The following is a 23,854-nucleotide window of genomic DNA, read 5'->3' as shown; positions in this document are numbered from 1 at the left end:
CCAGCTGGTTCAATCCCCTCTGCGTCTATGATATGCTTTTCTTGATTTGATTCCCACACGATGATGTCGTCTTGTAAGTTTGACGTTCCTTCAATTCCCTGAAGACATTCACTTATTCTTCGCTGGAAGTGCTCTGATGCTGAACTCAAACCGAACGGGAGACGATTTAAGTACTATCTCCCGAGCTGATTCGGGACTGAGCGGTATCTGCCAGTAGTCGCTCACAGCATCGAGTTTGATGAAGACTTTTGCGTTAGCCAGTTGTCCAAGAATATGGTCAACCACCGGCAGTTGGAACCTCTCCCTTTTTATGTGCTTGTTGAGTTCTGTGTAGTCGACGCATATTCGGAGTTGGTCAGAGGACTTCCGCACCACAACCATTGGGGCGCACCAATCAGTGGGCTCTGCGATTGGCGTTATGACCCTCTCTTTTAACACGCGCTCGATTTCGTCTTTGGTTCGTTGCATCAGAGGTAGCGCCACTCTGCGTGCGGCATGTAGAGCCCCTGCTTGAAGACGAATAGTATATGGTCTCTCTACCTTACCAAGACCTGATAATAATGACGGGAAGTATTTCAGAATCGGACACGCTCCTTTATCTTCCGCTACGGCTTCTATTATCGCAACGATCTTCAATTTCTGGCTCGCTTCCAGGCTAAGTAGTGGACTTTCCAAATCAGGAATTACGTAAAGTTTTTCTCTTACCACTCGGCCCCGATATTTCAGCTTAGACCAAACCATTCCTAGACAGCGCAGTTCTTTCGATCAGGACCATACAGACGTCTGTCTGACTCTTGTATTGCTTTGTGCAGGTTCGACGACTGTACTATCTCTTTGGTTACCCTTCCATAAACTGCAACCTTGTACCTCTTTGTGGTGGAAGGGAGAAACAGGTGGAGGGGAAACCCTTCATGCTGGCCAACTAAGGCTCTGCTTCTTCCTTAAGCTAAGGTTTAAGGTATCGTGCTGAGGGCTGAATGGTACCGGGGAAGCGTAAATACGGTATCATGAACGATCCCCTCGGGGAACCAGGCGAAACGCCGTTGTAATTAGCCCTCCGCCCGGACAGAGGATTAAGGGCGGCGACCTTCTACTTTCCTCTTTTCTCGTGGGACCAAAAATGGATGCACAACAAAATAAACAAAAAAAAACAAAAACCGGTCAAGGGTTCGAAAGAACCCGGCCTTAAGCAGGGGGAGGGTTCGAAAGGACCCAACCCAAAGCAGGGGGAGGGTTCGAAAGGACCCAACCCAAAACAAGGGGAGGGCTCGGAAGAACCCACCCTTAAGCTAGAGGGACTCTCCCCAAATAGAACCCGGCCTAGCCTTCAAGGGTCTGCCACTGGCAAGACCCAGCTGGCGAAGCAAAGGATCGATGGGGAAGCGTCCCTCAATAAAAACCAAAAGCGGAATCGACGCCGCCGTGAAAAGCAAAGGTCAGGGGAGGTCTCCAATAAGGAAGACCCCCTCCTACGCAAGGCAAGAGACCAAGGGGGGACGAAACTCCGGACTCCCAGTCTCAGGTCTCCAAAAGGTCTAAGGTCCACGACCAGACCTATAGTGAGACCTTAAACTCTATAAAGATGGCCATCACTATTGATGGCTATCCCATGAAGACCATCTCTGAAGAAGAGATGGGCACCATCCAGCGAAGGATTCTGGAGAGGATAGATGGGATACCCTTGGGGGACCCTCTACCTCGATTCTGGAGTTTTAAGCTGGAAGGAGGCGCAGTACACTACCTGTGTAAGGATGTGTCTACTGCAGAGTGGTTGGGGAAGGAGTTTGACCAGAAGGAATTGGTTCCTGGTGGGTCATTACTTTCAGTAATGAAGGTAACAGACCTGCCGAAACCATTCAAGGTCGCCTTCCGCACCATGGATGTGTATACGAAGGACGCTAATGTCCTTCTACGCAGACTCAAGACTTTCAACAGCGCGTTGAATACGCAATGGTGGAAGATAGTCAACAAGTCTGAGGTTCCGACTGCCATCCGCTGGATTTTTCAGATGGATGGAAAGTCAGTTAAGGCCATCAGGGAAGCAGGTTTTAGAGCTGAAACCGGCTTGGACAGGGGTTTCTTCAAGATACTCTTTGATCCAAGCACGGGCAGCTCGAAGGACCCGACCAACCTGGAGGGCTCTTCGCCGAATAAGGAACAATCTGAGGTCTCGGAGATGGAAGACGAGATTCTAGCCATTGGGGAATCTGGAGAGGAAACTCTCACAGAGGACCTTAAGGCTATTGACTTGTCAGATATCGACGAGATCAAGGAGGATGCTCATATGGAGGGAGCAACAGGGGGGCAGGCTGGGGACGCTAGTCGGGCCGGTGGGAGTGATGTGGCCTCCACATCTTCCACTGGGTACGGCTTGGCAGAACTGGCCAGCAACCAAGTTAACCCCACCCAAACATGAGTTTGAAGGTGCTGCAGATCAATTTGCACCACTGTAAGGCAGCCTCTGCTGTACTCTGCAGAAGGTTTGTCAAGGAGAGCTTCGACGTCGCTCTCATACAGGAGCCATGGACTGCCAATGGCAAGATACTTGGTCTCCAAAATGCAGGTAATATATTCTATGATTATAACTCTGCTACACCCAGGGCTTGTGCACTGATACGCAAGGGCATTCATGCCCTTTCGCTCTCAATGTACACCTCCAGGGATATTGCCACGGTAAAACTCATCACGGATGGTGGTCGAGAGGTTACTATGGCATCGGCATACGATGCTTTACCGCCCCCCTCGCAGGGGATGGCCAAATTGGTCAACTACTGTGAGAGTTCGGGGAGGAAGGTGGTCATTGGTTGAGATGCTAATGCTCACCACGAAATCTGGGGCAGCTCGGACTGCAACCAGCGTGGTAAAGACTTAATGGAATATCTGGTGAGTACCAGACTTCACATTCTGAATAGGAACAATGTACCAACTTTTGTTACCTCTAACAGAAGTGAGGTCATTGATCTCACACTGTGTACAGCGAATGTCACAGATAAAATCATGAACTGGCATGTGTCTAACGAACCGTCTTTGTCGGATCACAGACACATTTGCTTTAATATTCTTGTCAAACCTGTATGGGCTTGTACCGCTATTCGTAACCCTAGGGTCACAGATTGGTCCGGTTACAGGGAAGACTTAAGTTTCTTCCTTAAGGGTGATAAGCCACGGCTGTCATCGGTGTTGGATTTTGATTTGGCTGTTGATCACGTTCAACAGTCCATTATCGACTCCTATCACCGCAATTGTCCAGCAAAGCCTGCCAACCGGCCAAGGTTAGTGCCTTGGTGGAACAACGAGATTGGCAGGCTGCGCAAGGAAATTCGTAGGCTCTTCAATAGGGCAAAGAAGGGGGGTGATTGGGACGCCTATAAACGCACCCTCACCACCTACCACAAGTCTATCCGCGATGCCAAGAAGGCTTCGTGGAGGGACTTCTGTGAGAACATAGCGGATGTTCCCAGTACGGCCAAATTAATGAAAATTCTGGCACATGATAATACTAAGCATCTTGACACCATTAAGTTGAAAGATGGTAGTTTTTCCACGTCCGGTAAGGATACTCTGACACATATGCTAGATGTACACTTTCCGGACTCCAAGCTCACCAGCAATGGTGGCAATGGCACTCTCCCTCTGAGGATCAATCGAACCAAAAGGGAAGATTGGGCAGTGGCGAATAAGGTCGTCACGCATTCTAGACTTATATGGGCTGTAAAGTCATTTAAACCCTATAAGTCCCCGGGACCGGATGGGATTTTTCCTGTCCTCTTACAGGAGGGCAGTGATATTCTATGCCCTCTACTGCTGAGAATCTACAGGGCTTGTATTGCTCTAAGGCATTTACCTAGCACCTGGAAGCTGTCTCAAGCAATCTTCATACCCAAGCCTGGTAAATCTGATTACCTGGAAGCAAAGGCATTTAGGCCAATTAGTCTTACCTCTTTTTTCCTAAAAATTCTGGAGAAAATGGTGGACAACTATATTAGAGAGGAGGTTCTTTGCAACTCTCCTCTGTGCAGCATGCCTACCAGAAGGGCAGGTCTACTGAGACCGCCCTGCATGGTATCAGCAGCTGCCTGGAAAAAGCAATTGAGCACAAGGAAATTGCGTTAGCAGTTTTTCTTGATATTGAGGGAGCCTTTGATAAGGTCTCCAGCGCAGTTATACTTAAGGCTGCGAAAAAGTTTTGTATCAATGACACATTGTGCCTTTGGATCAAATCTATGTTAACTGACCGGAAAGTGACATCCTCCTTGCTGGGTGACTCCCTTATGGTCTCCACCAGTCGTGGTTGCCCACAGGGGGGCGTTCTTTCTCCCCTTCTGTGGTGCCTGGTGGTGGATGAACTCGTTCGGAGGTTGAACAGGGGAGGATGCCGCTGTTTCGGTTACGCCGATGATATTGCTATCATCATTACTGGGAAATTCCCGGCAACAGTGAAGGACGTAATGAGGAGGGCCCTAGCATCAGTTGAGAGCTGGTGCAGGGAGGTCAACCTCATGGTTAATCCTAATAAAACTGTCTTGGTTCCTTTTACTCGTAGAAGGATAAAAGGTATGTTTGAGGGTATTTCCTTATTTGGAAAGGACCTAGTGGAGAGCACCGAGGTGAAGTACCTCGGGGTCATCCTGGATAGCAAACTAACATGGAAACCACACCTTGACTACATAGTCAAGAGGGGCAAAATGTTATTTTGGAGAACTAGAAGTGCAGTTAGCAAGACCTGGGGCTTAAGCCCCAGGGCTGTGTACTGGCTGTACACCATGATCATCAGACCTATCCTGTCTTATGCAACTGTGGTCTGGTGGCCAAGGGTTACTTTAAGGACTGTGCAGTTTGATCTGCGCACTCTGCAAAGGCTGGCTTGTGTCGGCATTACAGGAGCCATGAGAACAGCCCCAAGCGCTTCTCTGGAAATACTCCTGAATATGCTTCCTCTTCACCTTTTTATTGAGGAAGCTGCCCTTTGAGGTGCCTATAGGCTTAACCAAAATGGCTGGTGGAAGGCTAATAATTGGGAGCATAGCCACACCAAGCTCTTCCGAGATATTTCCAATCAGATGCCGATTTTAACAATGGGTTCTGATCTGATGGTTACTAAACTCCACTTTAGTAAACCTTTTGAGGTCAACTTCCCTAGCCGTGCGGAGTGGAGTCACTTGACCCTCGGTACCAGAGGAGAGATGGTCTGGTTCACTGATGGGTCTAAGACCCACTATGGCACTGGTGCGGGGATGTATTGCCTTACTAATAATTTTGGCTTTTATGAAAGCCTAGGGATACACACTAGTGTATTCCAGGCTGAAATTTTTGCCATTTGCTCCTGTGTTGCTTACTGTTTACATCAGGGGTATCATGGGAAGGTTATCCAGATTTATTCAGATAGCCAGGCTGCTTTTAGAGCTCTCAGCCAGTATAGTATTCTTTCTAAACTGGTTTTTAGCTGCTTAGATCTCCTCTGCACTCTTGGGTTGCACAATAAAGTTCAACTTTGTTGGGTACCTGGGCAGAAGGGGCATCTTGGGAACGAAAGGGCCGACGCCTTGGCCAAGGAAGGTGCGAGGGCTGGGTTCATTGGTCCAGAACCTGCTCTCCCCATCTCCCGAGGACTTGTACGCGGCTTGATCTCCAAGTTTATGTCAGATCGTCAACTCAGACAATGGTCTGAAATTGAGGGTCAAAGGCAGGCCAAAGAGTTTACTCTTGGCCCTTCTAGGGAGAGAGCCAGAGAATTACTCTCGCTCTCTAGGTCCAGTATTAGGATTGTTACTGGCCTACTTACAGGCCACTGCCATCTTAACAGACATTTAACGCTTATTGGGGTCAGTGATGACCCGATTTGCAGAGCTTGTCTAGCTGAGGAGGAAACTGCCTCACATGTACTCTGTAGCTGCGATTACTATGCAGCCCAGAGGTTTTAGCATTTGGGTATGCATCGGTTAGAGACGTATGACGTCTCTAATATCACGGCCGGGCAGATTTTAAGCTTTATGTCGGCAATAGGACTTTTTTTTAGCTCTCCCAGTTTGGGGATGCACAATGGACCTTAGGTCGAAGTGTTTGGCTTGCCACCCCACTCAATAATAATAATGATAATAATATCTTTGGTTATCGCGCTGACTTCGGCGCCTGTGTCGACTTTAAACTTTACCAGCTGGTCTTTGACTAGAACGGTAACCATCCACTTCCTGTTTCTTCCTCCCTGCAGCGCACCCAAGAACGCTTCCGGTTTGGTGTTGAATTTTGGTGATACACGCAATCTCGTCCACAGCCGCACTTCTGCATAGTTTCTTGAAATGCCCCTTTTTCTCGCAATTATAGCAGGTTGCGTTAACTGCCGGACATCTACGTCTTGGATGTTTCTTCGAACTCCCGCAGTTCTTACATCCGTCGTTACGTGCTGTGTGTTTCTTGACTGGAGCTTATCGTACTTCGTTGCTCGCGTATTCGGGACCTGTTGCGTCCCGGACGCCGGTTTGGGCCTATGTGCTTGGACTCGATCAACTACGGACTTATTATTGTCAGGGTGAATCACCTTTTGCTGACGCTTAATCTGCTCATTTTGTTTCGTCATGGTCACGGACTTTAATAAGGTGAGACTCGGCTCTAGCTGAAGTCGTTCTGATAGTCGCTCGTCCCGTATTCCGACCACAATACGATCGCGTATCATTTCTTCATGAAGGCATGTAGTGCTGTAATAAATTCCTCCATGCACTCCCCCTCCATTTGAGTTCGGGAATTGAACTTGGCGCGCTCGTAGGTACGGTTCTTTTTAACGACGTAGTGACTCTCGAACTGGTTCCGGACTGTGTCGTAGTTGCCTTCTTCTTCAGCGGTCACTTTGAACGATTAATATATAGCCTCAGCGTGTTCCCCAATAGAGTAGACTAGAGCATTGACTTGTTCCGAGCCGGTCCCCTTACTGAGACCAGAGGCTTGGCGGTATCTCTCGAAGCGTCGAATCCATCCAGTCCATTCTCCCGGAGGTGATAGCGGTTCCGGTGGGTTGATCTGGAAGGTAGCGTATGATGGAGCGGGAGCTACGGCGGTCATGGCGGTATTGGAACTGGAACAACCGGTGACGGGTTCGGAGATGACAGTATTCGGAATTCTCGAGGGACGACTTTTTACTCTGACACCATGTTGTGGTATATGATTGATACTTAAGAAACAGAAGTCAAAGATAACATTTAATGAGTCGTAATAAAACTAATGACTCGTTACAACCATACGTACCGGTATTTATACCCGCATAAAAAAAACTATACATTTATAACTTGAATGATTAAAGGTCAGATCTATTGATTAAAACATATCTACATTTATAAACAATGTTCACACTTATACAACAGAGCCCATTTTCAAATGAGAATACGTAAGGGTGTGTCAGTTGACAGTTACGTAGAAACCAACATAGTTATCTGAGATAGGATAAAGATGAGCTTATATGAAAAACTAATAGTAAATTAAGAAGTTTAATTACTAAATTTCAACATGCGCTAAATGTTGGAAAATAAATTATAGAACCGTTTAAAACAATAAAAAACTCGGTTCCGGTTTTGGATACGGTTATAAATTTTTTACAAATATCGGTTCTGGTTCCGGATACGGTTATCACATTTTTATATTAACGGTTCCGGTTCCTAGAATTTACTCGGTTCCGGTTCCGGTTGCGGTTATCCGTTGCATCCCTAATAAAAAACATTGTCCACAAAGTTAAAACTAAGAAATGCAACCCTTTTAAAGATACCTCTGAACTAGATGATTTCCACAAGACCATCTCATTCTTCGAAACGAACCACAATCCCCAAAAAAGATGTTAGATAATTTGACAATAGAATCTGATAGAACTTGATTGATTTCAACGATCGGTTGCCCTTGGGGAAATGCATTGGGTGAATGAAAACAAAATTGGACAAATACGAAAAAAAAATAAAATGCGAATTATTTTTGGTAAATGCGAAAAAAAATTGTAAATGCGCATAATATTGGGTTAATGGAAACAAAATTGGGTATACGTGAATCAGTTTGGGTATATGACCATAAAATTCGAACATGTGAATAATATTGGTAAATAGAACCATAATAGGATAAATGGTAACAAATTTGGGTAAATGCGAATTCGCATATACCCAATTCTATTCGTATTTAACCAATTTTATTGGAAAATACCGAAAGGTTTTCGCATTTACAAATTCACATTTATCCAATTTTGTTTCCATTTACCCAAAATTATTTGCATTTCCAAATTTTATAGGCATTTACCTAAACATATTTGTATTTACCCAAATTTATAGGCATTTACCCTAACTCATTCGCATATACTGAATTTTGTTTCCATTTACCAAATTTTATTCGCATTTACCCAAAATTATTCGCATTTTTTAATTTTATTCGTATTCACCTAAACTTATTCGTATTTACCCAGTTTTATTCATATTTACCCAATTTTATCTGAATATACCGAAACCGTTTATCCAATTTCGTTTCCATTTATTCAATTTTGTTTCCATCTACCCAATTTGGTTTTCATTTACCCAAATTTATTAGCATTTATCCAATTTTGTTTCTATTTTCCAAAATTTGTTCGCATTTGCTTAAATGTATTCGCATTTACCCAAGTTGGTTTTCAGTTACCCAAATTTATTCGCATTTACCCAAAATTTAATTGTTCTAACCGAATTTACGTTAATTTACCCAAAATGACCCGAATTTTACCAAAAATAAAAAATAAAATCTTCATTTGAGTTAGTTATTGTTATAACAAAATGTTTATTTTTTTTAAATATTCCCTGTAATTATAAGATTTTCCCATATTAAATCCCGTAAAGAAAAGTTTAGATTTAGTTATTAAAATATTTTTGGTTGCCATGGCAAAACGGAAGCCCATTGAAATGTTTTCCTTGGGGAAATTTGAAGTTACACGAAGGTCTACTCAAACCCCGAGTTTGAACAAAATCGGTGAGTAACACCTCGGGTCGTCTCCTTGTGAGTACAGGTGTCCGATTGACTTAAATGCAAACGAAACAGTGTCGCCTTTGTAGGAAGTGTATTACATCCTAGACGCGCCAGAAGAGTGTCATTATGGCGCGGGAGTTGGATCTTCAGGAGTGCGCGAGAGTCCGGGAGCGGTTTAGCCTCTAAGAGCGAATAACGGGGCCTGTAGGGCTGCCCATCCACTCCGAGGTAATCGTGTGGCCACAAACGCGATTAGTTCCGCAAGAGTCGAGGGCAGAAAGAAGTCAATCCGCGGAGGGCGAAGAAGCCGAGAGACCGTCCGCCGTTTCGTTACCGAAAACCCCAACCTGAGCGGGACACCATAAGAACGTGATACGACCCCGATAGACGTCACAGGGATCGTGAATGAGGGTGACAACCGGATCCTCGGAGCGCCGATCAAGCTGAGAGAGGGCCGTCTTGGAATCCGAGCAGATGACAATTGCTCCATGGAGGTTGCCCCCGCGTGCGAAAGAGCCATCTGTATAGTGAACAGCTCGATCCAATTTATTGGGTGCCCGGAATCTATGTAGGACGTGGCGCCCACACCATCGGCCGGGATCGCGAAAGACGCGCCAGCAACTCCCGAATCGTCCGCTCTCGAGCCTTCCGTGTAAATGCAATTGCTTCCTTAGCATGGGGCTCCAAGGTCGCGAAAAACAATTGCCGTAACGCTTCTGTACTGCACTCGTCCCTGGAGTGGGGAAGCCAACAAGATAAGATCGTAACCGATGTATTGGTTTTGGACAAGTGACCCCGGGAAGTTTGGTTGAGTTTTTGAGCCAGGCGCCACCCTCGACGGAGGAAGGGGCGAGATGGGGAAGATCGAGGTGACCGTGGCGGATGCACAATGGGAGAATGGCCGCCTCCGCTTCCATCAGTATGACCGCCGTCGATCGTGGGACCCCCAGGATAACTCGTAGCGCGGAATTCTTACCGAGTTAAGTGCCAGTCGCCGAAGCATACAGAGGGTTCATATAGTCCAGCCTGGACAAGTTTTCCACAGGTTTTGGGAGGAGAGGTATTTCCCTATCTGAGGAAGGGACAGTTGGGGCCTTTCCGGGCTTCAAGATTGGGCTTCTACCGCGAGGGCTTGAGTCCTGATACCCAAAGAGCATTGTAGAGCGCCAGCAACGCCGTACGGAACGCCGGGGTCGAGTTTTTAATTATTAAATTAGAAACATGGACAAACCCAGGGAAGAATTGCGTAGGCCAGTGAGAACATCGTAGAGTTCCCCCTCGGAAGTAAGGGCGTTGTACTTCGTGGGAGGTCCCTCTGAAATCTTGGGAGGTGTCGTTTAAATTTGAGAGTTGTCGTTTTAAATTGAAAGGTTTCATTCTAAATTGTTAGGCTTAAATCTTCGTAATCGCATTCAAAATGTCGTCTTCTCGAACAAGAATTGAGTTCTACAAGCACTGATCTGGAGAAAAACTCTTTAATTTGGTTCAAAATGAAACTGAATAATTTGGTAAGAAAAAGCAAGCAATCTCGTTGGATTTTTGAACGTTGTCGGACAAGATCAGGAAAGCCAACACGTCTTAATTAGATCATTAAAGAAAACCAAGTGTTTCGTAAGTTTGATTCTACAATTCAAAAGTTATCTTCTTCGGAACCGCATTCGACCTTGACAAGAGGGTCCGCGTTCATTGAGACACTCTGGTTGTTATCCCCCATTGGCCGATGTCCCAACTCTTCTAATTTGACGACTGACAGAACACCCACAATCTCCAGGAAGTCATAAAAGGGCTCTTCTTTGATGGCGTTGATATCGAATGAGAGCCTTTCAGGGCCTGGGACCACTTCGCTCTTAACGGGTAGGGTCGCGGTTTGGTCCGCCTCAGGGTTGCGAAATTCAGATTGTACGACGTGGGCGGAGTCGGCTTTTTCGGTGAAAGGTTGAATTGTTTCATTTGTCGGGCGTCGTAGCTGCACCGAGCAAGGAATAATTCCCCATTGACGACAAAGGCTCTCAATCAGCTGTGGTCGTGACGAAGTTCGGGGTCGTGGATCTGGTTCGTGACTGGTCGAAGCGCCACTTCGGTTTGCAGGAAGACCATGAATTCGAAGGTGAGCTTGGAGGGTTCCTTTCGTGGCGAGGTTTTGGTCGCAAATTGGGCAGTTGTGTAACCTTGCCCTCTGAGCGTGACGCGTTTTATCGTATCGGCCCTGGTATCCACGCTTTGGACATCCAGTTGGTTTAGATCTTGTGTGTGTTCTTTTGTGGGCATTTAAACGGGCTTTTCGTGTACACGCATAATAACATTGGTCACATTGAAAGGGTTTCTCGCCCGTGTGTGTTCTTTTGTGCGCCTTCAAATAAGTTTTTCGTGCAAACGCGAAATTACATTGGTCACATTGAAAAGGTTTTTCGCCCGTGTGTGTTCTTTTGTGGACATACAAAGAGGTTTTATGTGCAGATGCGAAATGACATTGGTCACATTGAAAAGGTTTCTCGCCCGTGTGAGCTCTTTTGTGGGCAGTCAAATTTGTTTTTTGTGCAGACGCGTAATTACACTGGTCACATTGAAAAGGTTTCTCGCCCGTGTGAGTTCTTTTGTGGATAGCCAAATAGGTTTTTTGTGCAGACGCGTAATTACACTGGTCACATTGAAAAGGTTTCTCGCCCGTGTGAGTTCTTTTGTGGTTAGCCAAATTGGTTTTTTGTGCAGACACGTAATTACACTGATCGCATTGAAAAGGTTTCCCGCCCGTGTGAGTTCTTTTGTGGGCACTCAAATGTTTTTTTAGTGCAGATGCGTAATTACACTGGTCACATTGAAAGGGTTTCTCGTCCGTGTGAGTTCTTTTGTGGGCACTCAAATGCATTTTTTGTGCAGATGCGTAATTACACTGGTCACATTGAAAGGGTTTCTCGCCCGTGTGAGTTCTTTTGTGGGTATTCAATACGTCTTTTCGGGCAGACGCGTAATTACACTGGTCACATTGAAAGGGTTTCTCGCCCGTGTGAGTTCTTTTGTGGGTATTCAATACGTCTATTCGGGCAGACGCGTAATTACACTGGTCACATTGAAAAGGTTTCTCGCCCGTGTGAGTTCTTTTGTGGATAGCCAAATGGGTTTTACGTGCAGACGCGAAATTACATTGGTCACATCGAAAGGGTTTTTCCCCCGTGTGAGTTCTTTTGTGGATAGCCAAATTGTTTTTTTTTGCAGACGCGTAATTACACTGGTCACATTGAAAAGGTAAAGGTTTTTCGCCCAAGTGTGTTCTTTTATGGTAAATCAATTGGAACTTTCGTGGAAATCCTTTACTACAATGGTTACATTTAAAAGATTTCTCGTAGGTATGTTTTCTTTTATGAACAATTAAATGTTTCTTTTGGTTCGTGGCATAGTCGCACTCAGTGCACTTGTGTTTCATCCCTTCTCGGCTGCACATTTTGCCAGTTTGACGCTTAGAGTTCTGCGCGATGTCTCTTTTAGAGTGAGGAATCTGACTCGCTGCTACGACTGGCAGGATTTGTAGCAAAACAAGATTCCAAGATTACCAACAACGAAATGGACTCGGCGGTCACCCCTTCTGAAAGAAATGAATGAAATTAAATATTGTTGACTGACACCAGAGGAACCAGGGACATTTGAGGGCAAATAATGGAAACAAAATGGGCAAAAATGAAGGAAAAATATGTGAAATAATTCACCTTTCTTGTTCAATTTCAAATTGAGAAAGGCACCAGTTGTTACATTTTGATAACTTTAAAAGCATTTTAGAATGTCTTAATGTGTGCCTGGGCATCGTGCTTTGTGTATTTTCTGGTTGAATTATCACTGTACGAAGAATTGTGTGAATAATAGGAAAGATATTTAAAATGGGCCTTGGTTAGGAAATTTTTTAAATAAGATTTTATAACGAAACGTTTGGATATATCATTTAATTTTTACGTTAATAAAATTATTATCCTACAAATTTATACTTAACGTTAATAAACCCGTTATTTAATTATCTATGTTATTTTAAGCATATCATATTAAATTTTATTGCATAGTTGTAATTATTTTGGTAATAAATCCGTTAATATTATCTGTATCTTGCTATTTGACGCTACTACTATTGATAGTATGGTAGCGCTAGCGCTATCTATTTTTATATACGTCGTTTACTGAGTAAATTTAAGAAAACAACGATAGTCGAAACTAGTCGGGCTTAAACTTTTAATAATAAAAATATTTTTTGTGCACTTTTAACTATCGTTGTTTTCTTAAATTTACTCAGTATTTTTGCACAAGTAACTAAATTTTAATTACGTCGTTTAGTTTAGTCTTTATTTATTTAGTTTGTTGTGTAGTCCTACTTCATTCTTAAAGTTTTGTTACTCTAATAAAGCGAGCTCTAAATCCTATACCTGATATTAAAAAAATTGTTTAGAATTTAGTTTTTAGAAACGTTTTATCAACCGCATTTTAACACGTTCCTTAGCTGGACATGATCAACGAGTCGATAACGTTTAATCATCAACTATTTATCAACCGTTTTTGTCAACGAGAACTAAAATGGTTTCAAAAGTTACGTTCAAATGACGTTATTGAGATACAAATTTACAATTGGTTAGAATTTAGTTTAGAGGAACTTTTATCAACCGTTTTTAGCACGTTCCATAGCCGGACAACGAGTCAAAAACGTTTAATTATCAACTATTCATCAACCGTTTTTCAACAGTTTATCAATTAAATTTTGCTATCTGGGTAGCATGGGTCAAAGTTAGTGTATTTTTTGATTTTTTCATCGTTCTGTGGAGATGCTATCGCCATCTACCTACGATATAATACCAAAGACTAAAAAAGATCCAGAAAGGCGACAATAAATAGTTATTTTATGTGGTCGATCTCGAGTCGAGTATTCATTAAACCCAAGGTTGGTAAAATACTGCGTGAAACCTTCCGCATATGAAAGTACAAGGATTGTCACACTTTTGGTAATTATGTCACTTTTGGAACGAGGGGGTGCTCTCTCTCCCTAGATTTGTACACCTGATTTCAGATTCGTGAATTCCTCTTTTTTTTAACCTGATGAATTCCTGTATTTCGACTTAATACTGAATGTTTGTGAGAATTCAAAGAATCAAAATGAATTCACAAAATAAATTAGAATTCAGCTGAAAACCGTATAATTTGAAGTGAATTCAGCAGAATTCGCTAATTTTTGAAGTGAACACACGGAATTCGTCAGTCCCATGCAAGTGAATACACGGAATTCATCTTTTTGTTAACCCTACAGCACAGTAAATTTTAAATAGAGTTTATTTTTAGCTGAATTGTAGAAAATCCTTGATTTGTTTAGTATATTTAAAAATTATTACACTATATACCTACGCCTATTATGAAATAATAATAATCATTTAGTTACGTCTACAGGCATACTTTTGTTTAGTCAGATATCCCACAATTCCAAAATAAATTCAATTCTAAACGAAACGCAACGGCAGCACTCTTGGCTGAGTTTTGGATTTAGTGACTAACCTAAAGGATTTAGTGTATAAGTTTCAAAAATTACAAGGCAAAACCCAAGCACTATTTGTAAGCAATAACACCATGAATTTATTCATGATAACACCTATCGGGCTACAGTATTTGGAAAAATATAATTTAATAAAAATTATCCTTTTAAAAAGTGTATTACTAACAAGGAGACATCTTAAAGTGTAACCCACAGATTTTGTTCAAACTCGGGGGATTTGTAGACCTTCATGTATCATGGAAAATCCTAAAGGGAATTTATTCAATGGGCAACCGTTTCGCCATGGCAACGGAAAATGTTTTTGAAAACAAAAAAATTGAAATTTTCCCATTGAAAATAACATGGGATTTTGACCGATTCAAAATATGAACTAATTTCAAAATTTTGAAAATGCCAAAAATAGTAAAAAAAAGATTAAAATTGACGAAAAAACAATTAACTTTTGATCAATTTGAACAAAATGGGTGAAAATAAACCAAAGTGACTCAAATTGGAAAAATTTGGGAGCAAATTTAAAATCATACAAACATTGAAAAAATTTTTCAAAATAGTTTGAAATAAATTATTTTTTCAAAATTAAAAAAAAATTAAACTTTTTTATCAAAAACTGTAAATTTTATGAAAAACGATTATTATTGATAGGAATTGATAGAAATAGATTATTTGTGAAATATCCGAATAATATATAGATAAAGTAGTGTATTTGAAAAAAAAACTATTTGGTCAACAATGATCAAAATTCGAATTAATTGATCACAATGGGCAAAATTTTAATTAAAAAATTAATAAATTTTACTAAATTAGTTTAAAATAAAATATTTTTTCAAAATTTTAAAATTTAGCTAAATTTGATTTATTTTTAACAATTTTGGTCAATTTTGACCAAATAGACCAAAATAAATAAATTTCTTTATTAATCCAATTTTACAGAACTAATAAATTTCAATTAATTCCTTTAAATTTTGATCAAAACTTCTGCTTTTGATCAAATTGCTACGCATTTCTTCAATTTCATCAATTTTGAAAAAAGATATTTTATTTCAACTTTTGAAATTTTTTGTAAAATTTAGTCTTTTTAAAATTTAAAATTTAGCATTTGATCATTGTTGACCTAATAAACCAATTTATCTATGTATCATACCAATATTTCACAAATAATCTATTTCAATCAATTCCTATAAACTATAATCGTTTTTATAAAAATAATTTATTTCAAATAATTTTGAAATACTTTTTCAATGTTTGTACTTTTTTAAATTTTCTCTCACATTTTCCCGATTTTAGCCATTTTGGTTCATTTTCACCTATTTTGCTCAGCAAGTAATAAAAAACTGTAGACTACCCTGGCCCCTTTCGAAGCTTGAGTGTACTAATGAAAGGTGTAAAACGGGATTTTTATGAAAAAAACGGGCTATGCATAGTTTCAACACGTGATCCATTCGCGCTCTCTCTCTCTTCAGTCAGGTGCCTGGTAAACATGACAGCACGGGCTTTGCTATCTAGGGGACGGTTTTAGCCAAGGTTCTTAAAAAATGCTTCTCGCATTAATAGGAAAAATATAACACAATTTCCAAGAATTCAACCCGGAATTCAGTGAATTCACGCCATATTTTAAGGAATTCGCGGGATTTTTTAATGAAATGAAATAAAATTTTGGAAGTCACGTGAAATTACAATCGTTTTTCGAATTCATTGGGATTTCACAAATTTTATTGAATTCCACTAGGAGTTGAAGGAATTCATTTATATTTCTACGGAATTCATACAATGCTTCAGGAAATACCGAGGGGAATTCTTGTATATTTTAAAGAATTCGCGTAATTTGTAAGGAATTCATGTGAATTATAAGAAATTTAAAAAACTTTAAGATTTCACTTGAATTCCTGGAATGCATGAATTAATTTACAGAATTCAAGTATTATCTGTAGGGAATTCTCATTGAATTCCTCTAGAGATGTACACCAGTTAGCAGCCCCTCGTTTTGGAAAAACCAATTTCAACGAAATGACGGCGGTAGAATATTTGTTCTCGGCCCTCGGGCACCAAGTATATTAGCAGCATCTCAAGCAACCTTGGGTGCTCGGGTACTCTGTTCCACGCAAAATTGCGAATCGGAAATAATCGGAAATAATATGTCGAAACACAAGCATTTTCGTCGTTGGGTAATGGGTACCCGGTTGTAGATAGGGCTGAAGTGCAGAAAAGACGTTTTAAAGGAATATAAATTTAAGGGTAATCGTGTCGAACTGCACGCAAATATTAAAATAAGTTATTCCGCTGTGTCGCCGAAGGGTATCAAAATAAGTTACTTTATTGTAATCATTATTTGGCCCATGGCTTATGTAAATTGTAAATAAAGAAAATGGTTCCTCACTCCTCAGTGGGTTGGGCCGCTGCCTGACCAAGGCTTAGTTTTAAATATTCAAACATAATAATAGTCATACGCATCCTCATAATAGAACAAAACTTTAAAAAAAGTATTAATCTTGCGCCTACCTTTATTAATGAATTATGGAATATTTTGTAGTCGTAGATATATTTCTTATAGAAATTACGAGTTATTTTCTTTGTGGAGTAACTTACATATTTTCGCGGATAATTTACCCGCCGCCGGCAAATTCCATTCACTCGAGACCATAGAGATAGAAAAGAAATAGAGGCACTATTGTATCTGGCGAAGTTGACCGCGAGAGCCGACCGCCTTTTCGCCAATGTAGGAAGCCATGAGATGGGCAGATTACGTGGCGCCATCGACGCGCGGTGAAATGAAATACATTATGCCTTTTGGAAGATCAACTGTCATTTGATGTAAACAAAGAAAGGATAGATGGCGCTGCAAATTCTGCCCATCTCCGCTTTCATACATGCGTGGGGGGGGGGGGTGTATTTTCCCGGGCAAAAACAGGGCTTGCCTGAACGCGGTAATCTTCCCTCTATTTCTTTTCTATCTCTAAGCTCGAGACCAGGAATTCATACCTCCAACTTGGAATGGTTATCCCATAGAAATCTCATAGGTAACTAGAATGCTGCCGCCTACGGCCGAGCTTGACGCCAGTTCGCCTTGAACCTTCAGCCAAGGAGGATAATAATCCTCCTTGGTTCCGCTACTATAGCGGGAGATAGGTGACGTCATTCTCTCTGGTGACATTAAATTCTTGGCAGAACCACTCTTTGAGCTCTGATTGGCTGAAATCTGGCTATCGTCTGCCACGGCGTTTGGTCCATTTGCCAGTTACACGGCAGCATTCTAGTTACCTATGAGATTTCTATGGGTTATCCGGCCGTATTCCCTATGGTAAGATCTCGGGGACCGTTTTCAGTGACGTGTATGAGAAAAAAAATCGCCCCCTCGCACGCGTCTCCCCTCTTTAGGAGTTTTTACCCCGCGCAACCTCCCGTTTTTACAACTGTAGTTTTTTGTTGTTCGACTCCCCGGCCATTTCGATATTTAGGGTTTGAAAACCCACCATTGATAGCGACGGGTCAGCTCGCTCTCCGGACCTTTCCATGTGGAAGGATTAAGTCCGGCATTGTTATAGCGCTGTCAAATTGGCAGCAGTTACAATGCCCTTGAGAACCGCGAAGTCCGAATTACGAGGGGACCGTCGCTATCAATAGAGCGATGGCGAAGGGAAAAGCAAAAAGAAGTTTGAACCCTTTTTCGACACAGGGGGATGAAATTATCTGAAACTAGGATTTAATACCATTGAAAATCGTATGAGATAACACGTATGCTCTGATAAATTCCTGTCGAGACTAATAGAACAGGGTTTCCACTCGACGGTCGAAATTTTCCCCTATTTTAGATGGGAAAATTCTATTTTACGACAGTCCACGAATGATTTTCACCGCAAAATCTTTCCATAGGGGGTATTATCATGACGTTATTAGAGAGGTTAAGAAAACGCTGAAAAAGGTTAAGGTTAATTGGTATTACCATAAGTGGTATTACTCTAAGTACCCAACTTCGAACGGGTTCTATGGGGGCCATGCCTGTCCTGAGCCAAACTCTCTCTCTCTAAAATTGTACTATATATACCTGCTACTAAAATTAATTCTAACCATTGCCGCGGTAGGCTTACGCTTTAGTGCTTGGTTACTAGAAAACCGAAGGGGAAGAAAAAAACGAATGTCTCTCGAGTTTCCTCTCGATTTTGGAGGCTCGGCTCGATTCGCGGAGAGGGGGTTAGTTTTGAATATTCTTTCCCCCAAAATCTTCTATACAAGAGAAACGGTATAAACCTGCTTAACCCTTCGCCCCGTTAATTCCCGTTTGGCACACTAGCAGAAATAAAATTCAAATCTTTCTCTCTTCGATTCTCTCAAGGATTTTTCGCGCTCGCCATAGCCCCCTGAAACACCTCTCGTGCTGACGTCACGAAAAGGGGGAGAACACGTTCCAGAGAACAGCGCGTCTTGGGTACTTAGAGTAATACAACTTATGGTATTACGTGTAGATAGTAGACGTAGCTCATGGTTGGGTAATATATGTATAGCTAAGGTATCATTTGTGAAGTGTGTATATTGCAATATATAGCAGAATTATAAATGGAATACATTGACAATAAAAATATTTCACGGTATACAATGGTTAATTTCAAAATAAAATGAAAAATATACTTAACTTTGATATTAAAAATTACGAAGCTAGGTTATTGTATTTAAATTTTATTGTGTTTTAAGAAGTCCCTTTTCTTGAATAAATGAAAATATTTCAGAGGTGCCTATCTACGCATAGTATTTTATTTTTTTAAAAGTATGTTACCAAGTAAGAGCAAAGAAAGTTTTACTAATTGATTTACTTCTAAAATGTCAACCTTTTTTCATAAATTAGCGTTAGTTATCGCGTCAGGACATAGCAAGAAAAGGTTTCGAGTCTACTAAGAATTTGGGAAATTATTTCTTAATAAAAACTTTAACTCCGTTGTCAAAACTAAGAAATACAACCCTTTTAAAGATACCTCTCAAATCACAATTAGGTGATGTCCACATGACCATCTCATTCTTTTGTAAGCCTCAAAATTAAAAAAAAAGCTACCTCGTTAAAGGAAACACTTGTTGCATACCGTACAGGTGAAAATTTTCCATTATTTCAACATTGAAAACATGCGGAACTAAACTCTATAATATCTTATATAATTATATACAAATTTCACAAATATAAATATGTTCAAGAACAAATTTTGTAAATGGCCTCTCGACTTTGGATATTACCAACTTTATAAATTCCTAAATTTTTCATAACACAAAACTTTATATAACTTATGCTGTTTTTTATAATACATGACTTTTTACCCCTCCCCTTCCATTATTTCAACAAGCACTATGTAAACAGAAATGTACAGGTCCTGGCTCTCAGAAATATTACTTCTTGGCGATTTCCTTGTAGGATGTTTTATTAGCCTATTAGCATTAGCCTATTTACCTATTAACATTTAGCAATTTGTCTGGTTGAAGTTGGCGTTTTAGATTGCCCGGTGTTTGTTCTTCGCTCGAATACGTGTGTTTAAAAATTAATTTTGGAATTAAAATTAGTGCAGGGCAAAATTGGAGAGTGAGTGAGAGTAGCCGAAGAATATGCAAACGTCGACACAAGTTGTGTATTGTGGATGTTTTTTTAGAAAAAACATATTTTAACTTCACACCAAATTTAAGAACACAAAGGTCAGATTGACTCCCCTGCATAGGTCAACGCCAAGAGCTGGACTCGAGCTCACCTCACTGAATTCGTATATGAGCTAACGGATGGTTTTGGGCTAACCTTAGTCTCAGCAATTGGCCAGGTCTTGGGCTCGAGCTCACAATCTAAATTTCCCCACTGGTGTGAGGTCTGGAGCTCAGTAGATTTAAAACCTACAAACCGCCTCGGGCTCGGACTCACTGTAGTTACTTACAGATAAAATGGTGGCCTTGAGCTTGGTCTGACTTTGTTTTAAAACTACTAAAGGCTCAAGCTCTAGCTCAATGTTTCAAAATACTCAGACAAGCTAAAGCTCGGGATCACTATATTGTAGCTTTGCTCAACAAGATATAATTTAACCCTTTCGACAGCGCTGGTTTCCTAGAGTTGCTCAAGTTGCTCAACCCGATTTTTCGTCGCAATATTTAATAATGAAATAGCCCAATTAGTGTTTTCGAGCTGCTTTTCGGCATCACGGGCACACCTGTAAGACAGTCGGAGGCGGTCAGGCAGCCCTGAGCCCGGGAATCCATCCGGCGCTAGGCCACGCAAGCTTCTAACGCTTTTTTGCCAAAATAAATTTCGAACATGAGCTAAGGGCTAAATAATATCTCGAATTGAAAGGAGATCTAACTCATCCTCTGATACGAAAACAGTATACAAATCGGTCTCGAGCTCAAGCTCAATAGTAATCGTGATTTGAGTTCGGGCTCACCTCTTATATGAAAACTACCAAAATCAGTCTCGAGCTCGGGCTCAAGTATTATGTTGGGCTCAAAGTTGAGCTCTTAGTACGTTAATTTGTAATACGGGCTCGGGCTCGAAGTAATTTGAATTTTAACAGGGGCTCAAGCTCGGGCTCACTAGTTACAATATGCGTTCCACAATACCTCAGCTCGGGCTCGGTTTTAACGTGAAACTTATCGGTCTCGTCTCAGGTTCACAATATTTAAAAAAAAAAACCTGAGCTCGGTCTTACGCAGTGTTTCCAGATGGTGGGAAATTTTCCATATTGTGGGAATTTTTGGTTTTCATTTTGGCTCGGTGGGGAAAAGGTTTTTATAAACGTTGATTTTGTGGGAATTTTCATGTCTGCGGGTATTTATCCTATGTTTCTTTAATTTGACTATCAATAGAAAGCATGAAATTATCTAGAGCAGTGTATTTTCGTCATAAGTAGACCAAACCAGAGAGTGTAAAGTCGCTTCGCTATAGAGAGGCGCCTCTTCCTATTCCTGCAATGTTAAAATTTTGTCGTACGTTTTTGAAGCGCGAGCGCCTAGAAGAAGCAGACGATCCGTTATGTTAGTCTTAGACGTTCGATGGCGCCACGGAATAAAATCAATTATAAATAAAAACAAAACAGCTGCAATAAATTTTCTTTAATTGTTATTTTGAATTCTTTAAAAAAATCGTGGATATCATTAGAAATGTAAGTACAAAAAAATTACTAATTACAATATTTCAATAATAAAAACTCCAATGTTTTTAATAATTAAAAAAATCACGAGAAATTGTAAGGGAAGCGAAGTCTTAGATGAACAGGAAGACTTGGTCAGGAACAGAAGAACTCTAACAAGGACGTTTATAAATTAGATTGGAGTGGAATAAATTATAATAATAATATAATTTAAAATAAAATAATTAATTTTTATAAGTAATGTAAATATGAACTAAATGGTAATTCAATACGAATATCTTTGCATGGATAAATAACGTTCAGTGTTGTATTTTTAATAGTTTTCTGTCCAATCTTTTCTGTGTTTTTGTATATTGGTGATCAAGATCTTGTTTTTTAAGGGTATTATTTATGCAGAACTCCACAAAAAAGATATCATGTTTTGAAACTCAGTTGCGCATGTTGAACCTTCAGGAGCCTGGAACCATTTCTTGTCAATTCTCCGTGCTATGAATCTTTGTAAGCGGCCTTTCAAATTTGTCATGTGTGATAATAATTTGAAACTGGTGTCAAATTTATCATTTACCTTTGTTACAAATTCCAAGAAATTGGCAGATATTACAATGATGCTACCAAAAGAAGAGTTTTTGGTGGATGTGAATGCCTTAAAATAAGCCAGCACATTAGTTGGATCAAGAATTGGATTGTCTTGCTTTAGTTGACTGATGCAAGAAGAACATTGGTGATTTGAAAAGCAGTGATGGATTAGGTATCTTAATATATAACTAAGGAGTGGACATTTTCTTTGAGCAGGTTAGGACTTTCAATGAACTTGTAAGACTCCATATTTATCAAAATCAGATGAATCCTCTTGTGGTCCTGGAGCTGATTTCTTAAAGGAATCGGTTTAAAATGAAGTTATCCAAATCATCAATGCAATTTGAATCTGCAGGTTTTAAGAGATTATTGACTAATGCAGCTCTGTATGCTGCCCAAAATTGTTGAGAATTGAGATGATCTCTATTGCCTCCTCTTTGACGAATATAACCAAAAGTAATTTTCTAGAAAGTATTGACTAAAATTTAAATTACCATTTTTATAATTTGATTCATTAGCCAAAGCGTAGTTGTGCAATTGGAGAATTTGTTTTGTCCCGTTAGCTCTGGCCCTGTGTGTATCCAACGTGTTTTCTTATTGGAATAATTAATTATTAATAAATATTAAGAAGCAAGTTCTCCTGGTAGATGTTTTTCTAGTTTTAACTTTGGCGAAACTCCGGAGGGACGGTCCCTCTTTCCCTCGCCCTCTTTTTCAAAGCCCTCCCTCGAAAGAGGAAATGTTGCCCTCTTTCGACGCTCTTCGGGAATTCCCTCTCTCAAAAGAGGAACTTTGGCGAAACTCCGGAGAAACGGTCCCTCTTTCCCTCGCCCTCTTTTTCAAAGCCCTCCCTCGAAAGAGGAAATGTTGCCCTCTTTCGACGCTCTTCGGGAATTCCCTCTCTCAAAAGAGGAACTTTGGCGAAACTCCGGAGAAACGGTCCCTCTTTCCCTCGCCCTCTTTTTCAAAGCCCTCCCTCGAAAGAGGAAATGTTGCCCTCTTTCGACGCTCTTCGGGAATTCCCTCTCTCAAAAGAGGAACTTTGGCGAAACTCCGGAGAAACGGTCCCTCTTTCCTTCGCCCTCTTTTTCAAAGCCCTCCCTCGAAAGAGGAAATGTTGCCCTCTTTCGACGCTCTTCGGGAATTCCCTCTCTCAAAAGAGGAACTTTGGCGAAACTCCGGAGAAACGGTCCCTCTTTCCTTCGCCCTCTTTTTCAAAGCCCTCCCTCGAAAGAGGAAATGTTGCCCTCTTTCGACGCTCTTCGGGAATTCCCTCTCTCAAAAGAGGAACTTTGGCGAAACTCCGGAGAAACGGTCCCTCTTTCCCTCGCCCTCTTTTTCAAAGCCCTCCCTCGAAAGAGGAAATGTTGCCCTCTTTCGACGCTCTTCGGGAATTCCCTCTCTCAAAAGAGGAACTTTGGCGAAACTCCGGAGAAACGGTCCCTCTTTCCTTCGCCCTCTTTTTCAAAGCCCTCCCTCGAAAGAGGAAATGTTGCCCTCTTTCGACGCTCTTCGGGAATTCCCTCTCTCAAAAGAGGAACTTTGGCGAAACTCCGGAGGGACGGTCCCTCTTTCCTTCGCCCTCTTTTTCAAAGCCCTCCCTCGAAAGAGGAAATGTTGCCCTCTTTCGACGCTCTTCGGGAATTCCCTCTCTCAAAAGAGGAACTTTGGCGAAACTCCGGAGGGACGGTCCCTCTTTCCCTCG

General features: G+C 41.2%; 1 protein-coding gene across 1 annotated transcript in view; it reads right to left on the bottom strand.

Moving 5' to 3' along the window:
* Positions 1–10,575: 10,575 nt before the first annotated feature.
* Positions 10,576–23,854, bottom strand: part of LOC149926736 (uncharacterized) — a gene marked incomplete at its 5' end in the record, with an annotated part of 46,504 nt that continues 33,225 nt past the window's right edge. Inside the window, one exon of the mRNA XM_090158692.1 lies at positions 10,576–12,033. Coding sequence (XP_090014818.1) covers positions 10,589–12,033 — 1,445 coding nt within the window. The remainder of the gene's footprint in view (positions 12,034–23,854) is intronic.

Source organism: Leiobunum rupestre, chromosome 9 (genome assembly GCF_980474605.1).
Source record: "Leiobunum rupestre chromosome 9, qqLeiRupe1.1.hap1, whole genome shotgun sequence".
Lineage (NCBI taxonomy): Eukaryota > Metazoa > Arthropoda > Arachnida > Opiliones > Sclerosomatidae > Leiobunum > Leiobunum rupestre.
This window is presented reverse-complemented; position numbering and strand designations above follow the sequence as displayed.